The following is a 5061-nucleotide window of genomic DNA, read 5'->3' as shown; positions in this document are numbered from 1 at the left end:
CTGGGGCCAAATGTGGCCCATCAAAGGTTCCAATGCGGCCCATGGGATGAATTTACAAAGTGTTAAAATTCCACAGTCAAGGCTGTTGAATTCATTTTAGTTCAGGTTCCACATACAGACCAATATGATCTACAGTCAACTACTAACAGCAGAATAACCGACAAAGAATGATTCCATATTTTCTTCATGGTTTGATGTGAAAAAAAAAAAAATTACACTATGCCTATAGTTAAATAATGACAACTTCAAATTTTTATCTGTTTTAGTGCAAAAAATAACATGAAATCACAAAAATATTTACATTTACAAACTATCCTGTAACAATAAAATGTGAATAACCTGAACAAATATGAACAACCTGAAATGTCTAAAGAAAATTAAGCACAATTTTAACTATTTTCTGCCTGTTAATGTTTAGTGTCTTTATAGATCCAATCCATAATGCACATGTATAAATGATAAGTTGAAAGCGTAATATTGTTAAAATTGCACTTATTTTTCTTAAGAAATGTCAGTTTTTTTCAGGTTATTCACATCTTTTTTATTTGGATAGTTTATAAAAGTAAGTATTTTCATCATTTAATGGCGTTTTTTTACACTAAAACAAAGACGAAAATTTTGAGTTGTCATTATTTATAGGTTATTCTGTTATTATTTTTACTGGTCCGGCCCATTTGAGATCAAATCAGACTGAATGTGGCCCCTGAAAGAACATGAGTTTGAGAGCCCTGCTTAAAGTGGAGATATTTAGTGGACAACAGCAGGACTGAAGTTATTGAAGTGTCCTTTGTCTTTGCCTCTGTGGCTCAGGACACCGGTGGACCTCACTACAGTTCAGAGAAGGTTGAACTCAAACTGTAAATACTTGAGCTTCGGTGACATTTCTTCGGCCTCGTCACCTCAAAACGGCCACTCGGGTACGCCAACGATCACGTAAACCAGCTCAGGGTCAAGGAGGTGCGGACACCGTTAACAGGGATCAATGTGCCCCGTAAGACAACAGATCTATTTGTAGGTTTGTTGCCCGGCAACAGAAGAGCTGTTGTTCACAAAGGATGCTTTTGCACTTTGAAGGCAGAGAATTGAAAAAGAATATTTTTATTTCATTTATCTTAGTCTGTACCTTGTAAAAGGCAGGGGACAGGTGTTTGGGTCATGTATTATTAACCCTTTCACGCATAGTGGTCACAACAGTTGACAATTATTCTACAGCTGTTCTCTTGTACATTCACGGGTTTTGTTGTTTTATTTGCATATCAGCCAACACAGTGGAGGCATGTGCATCATCCTATACACTGTAATTCATACAATTACTGCAACTTTGCTGTTCTTGATAAAACCTGATCTGCAGTAACATGTTTTAGTGCAGGGGTGTCAAACTCATTTTAGTTCAGGGGCCACATTCAGCTACATTTCATCTGCAGTGGGCCGAACCAGTAAAATAATAACATAATAATATACAAATATCATCTCCAAACTTTTCTATTTTACAGCGAAAAAAATAAAATTAAACAATGAAAATGTTCACATCTACAAACTATCCTTTCAAACAATGTGAATAACATGAACAAACTGAAAAAATAAGTGCAATTTTAACAATATTCTGCCTCAGTTTATCATTTACACATGCACATTATAACTTACAGATCACAGTGGATCTACAAATACACAAAACATTTAGAATTGGGCAGCATGTTGTTAAAATTGTTCTTACTTAAGACATTTCCAGTTGTTCAGGTTTGTTCAGGTTATTCACATTTTTTTTGAAATTATACTGTTTTAGTGTAAATACATGAAAATATTTATATTTACAAAGAGAAAAATTTGGAGTTGTGAGTATTTATAGATTATTATGATAGAAATTTACTGGTCTGACCCACTGGAGATTGAATTGGTCTGCATGTGGAACCTGAACAAAAATGATTGTTAATTTCTTAATATCTATTTTTGCATTTGACAAATTCATCGTAAGGGCCAGACTGGACCCTTTGGCAGGCCGGATTTGGCCCCCGAGCCTCGTGTTTGACAGCTATGTTTTAGTGTAAATCAGTTGGTAATTGTTATTAGACAGTAATTAACAGTTTTCTTACTCTAAAAGTTTTTTTTTTTTTTTTTTTTTGCACATTATCTTCATAAAGTGAGTAATAACTAGTATTAGAGTATGTTACAATGTGAGAAAACATCAGATTAGGTACATGAAAAATGGTTTTATTTCATAGTTTTCACACAGTTTATCACTTTCTGATGATGGGTTTTAACCCTTTCATACATAGTGGTCACTACAGTGGACAGTTCTTCTCCAGCTGTTCTCTTGTATATTCATGAGTTTTGTTGTTTTAGTTCCATATCGACCAACACAGTGGACACTTATGCATCATCTCATGAACTACAATTCATACCATTATTTTAACTTTGCTGTTCTTGGTTGGTTCTTGAGTGGAAATCAATTGTTAATATATTTTTTTTTTGCATATTATCTCCATGAAGTGAGTAATAACTAGTATTAGAATAAGTTAAAATGTGAGAAAACATCAGATTAGCTGCATTAAACATGGTTTCATTTCACTGTTTTCATATCACTTTATGATATTGGGTTTTAAATACATGTTTCTTTGCTTCAAGAATAAAATTCATGGTGTAGCTGAGTGGACATTTTTGTAACTCCATGAAAAACAGGTTGATTTAAAAAAAAAATTCAATCACATTTTTTTTTTCATGCCTAAAGAGGAATAAAAACACTCAGGAAAAAAAATCTTGATTAAGGTTCTCATAATTCATGCATGAAAGGGTTAAATACATGTTTCTTTGCTTCAAAAATTAAAATGCATGGTGTCCAGCTGAGTGGACATTTTTGTAACACCATGAAAAATAGGTTCATAAAAAATTTTTCAATCGCATTGTTTTTGTCATGCCTAAAGAGGAATAAAAACACTTAAGAAAAAAAATCTCGACTAAGGTTCTCATAATTCATGCATGAAAGGGTTAAAACACTCCTAAAGCTGTCCTCATACAGTACTGTAGTTCAGAAATGACACTGGTCTTTATTTACATACACCAGACTGATTATCTAGTGTGTGTGAGGCTGATAATGCAAGTTAATGCTCATGTGAGGGGTATTTCAGCACTCTCGATATAAATTAAATGATCAAGTAAACTATTCAATAATCATATAACATATAGCATAAACAGAAGATTTTTACAGCTACTAACATTGCACAGATTTCTACATCATGAATACACCTAAAAAGCAAAGCAAATTTTTGAAAACCATTTTAGATGAGTTTACATTAGTTTTTTTTTTTTGTTTTTTTTTTTTTAATCCATAACTGTTTTTCTCCAGATCTCTCTTTGAAAATTGCAATCCTCAGCTTGTCTGGGTTTCATTCAAGCACACTTCCGATAAAAATTCTTTGCGAATAATAACATCAAGGCACTTAAGGCGCACGACTTTGGCACTAATGTAACAATAAAACATACATAAAGGCATCAACAAGAGAACAATAAGTAGTGCAAAGCATCTAAAAACAGTTCTTCTCACAGGTTACTGAAGGGAAAACAGTCCGGTCTTATTCCACTGGGTTCACTAGAAGAACTCAAGCAGGTAAACAGGAAGGCTTCTACATCTGGGGGTCCTCACAGAGGGTACATCCAGGCTTTAGGTCGGCCTGCCTCTCCATCTGAATGGTCACAGAGTGGAAGTTGTAGGAGGAGTAACACGCCTGTGTCATTTCCCTGAGGACGGTTTGAGCATCAACTGATTCATCTGTGGAGAAGAAAGGGAAAACAGTCAACTAAATATGAGCCAGTGTATCCAGGCTAAGGTTCTAATAGTTTTGGATTTTTCATTATAGTTTAGTTTTATTTAGTTTTGACTTTTTTTTTCTCTAATTCAGTTAGTTTTAATTCGTTTTTAGAGCAGGTTTGCTAGTTTTTATTAGTTTTCATTTTTTTCTAAATGCTTAGTTTTAGTGTTAGCTTTAGTTTTTTCATATCTTTTATTTTCTTCGCCGTCGTATTCAAATAAATCTGCTTTCTCCTAACTTTAGTCTCTATGTTGTCAGGTAGAGTGGGGATGAGAGGCCAACTCTAAATGACAAATAATGAGAAGTGATGGACGGGGAAGTGTCGTATGGTGCTACTAGCTAAAATTGCTAGAGTGAAATAAATCGATTTCACATCAATCTGACATTGACAAAAATGAAAACGAAGGGAATTTTATCCATAATTTCTATATGTTTTAGTTAGTTTTGTAAGCACACAATACAGTTTCAGTTTTTTTTTTTTTATTATAGTTTTTATTTATTTCAGTTAACGAAAATGTTTTTTCAATTCTAGTTTTGGTCATTTCGTCAGTTTTCGTTAACGATAATAACCTTGATCCAGGCAGGAGTCAAACAGTTCTGTAGACATTAACAAGTGGAAACCCACTGTTGTCCTAAAGCCAGATCTGGTTAAACTTAAAGTTAGATGAGATGAGAGTAGATTAGGAGTACATATATCATACACATCATTACACATTGGTTTGGTTTTCTTCAATAAATTCTGACCAGAACATTATTTAGTACTGGTTCCATATTAATTTAGTTTCACTTCAATGAGCCCATTAACACGAATTCTAAAAATCTGATCACTATCCATTTTTTGTAAATTCTTTTCCATATTTCCTATCCTTAATTTCATTGTACATGTGTATAATGACAATAAAAGCATTCTATTCTATTCTATTCTATTCTATTCTATATGTGCATGTTGGGAAAAAAACCATTGAAAACAGAAGTTATGTAGTCACAACATGAGTGAAAGACAAAAACTGGATTTCTGAATCTACCATCATTACATAAGTTCTCTGTAAGAAATCCAGTAATGACTGATGTAAACCAGGGCTTTTCTGAAGTGCATATAAATGCATCAGATCTGATTATTACTCCCAGTTATTGGATTTTTATTGTTTATTGATAATATTTTGCCTTGGCCTCTCATTGACACACACAACTTACAGATCACAGTGGATCTACATATTCACAGAACATTTAACAACAGGCAGAATATTGTTAGAATTAC

General features: G+C 33.4%; 1 protein-coding gene across 1 annotated transcript in view; it reads right to left on the bottom strand.

Annotated features, from left to right (window-relative positions):
- Positions 1-2985: 2985 nt before the first annotated feature.
- The window catches only part of slc30a8 (solute carrier family 30 member 8), a 37394-nt gene continuing 35318 nt past the window's right edge, over positions 2986-5061 (bottom strand). Inside the window, exon 9 of the mRNA XM_030146463.1 lies at positions 2986-3763. Coding sequence (XP_030002323.1) covers positions 3618-3763 — 146 coding nt within the window. The 3' untranslated portion in view covers positions 2986-3617. The remainder of the gene's footprint in view (positions 3764-5061) is intronic.

The sequence above is a fragment of the Sphaeramia orbicularis genome, chromosome 11 (genome assembly GCF_902148855.1).
Source record: "Sphaeramia orbicularis chromosome 11, fSphaOr1.1, whole genome shotgun sequence".
NCBI classification, from domain to species: domain Eukaryota; kingdom Metazoa; phylum Chordata; class Actinopteri; order Kurtiformes; family Apogonidae; genus Sphaeramia; species Sphaeramia orbicularis.
The sequence above is the reverse complement of the archived record's forward strand: the minus strand, read 5'-3'. Positions and strand labels throughout refer to the sequence as shown.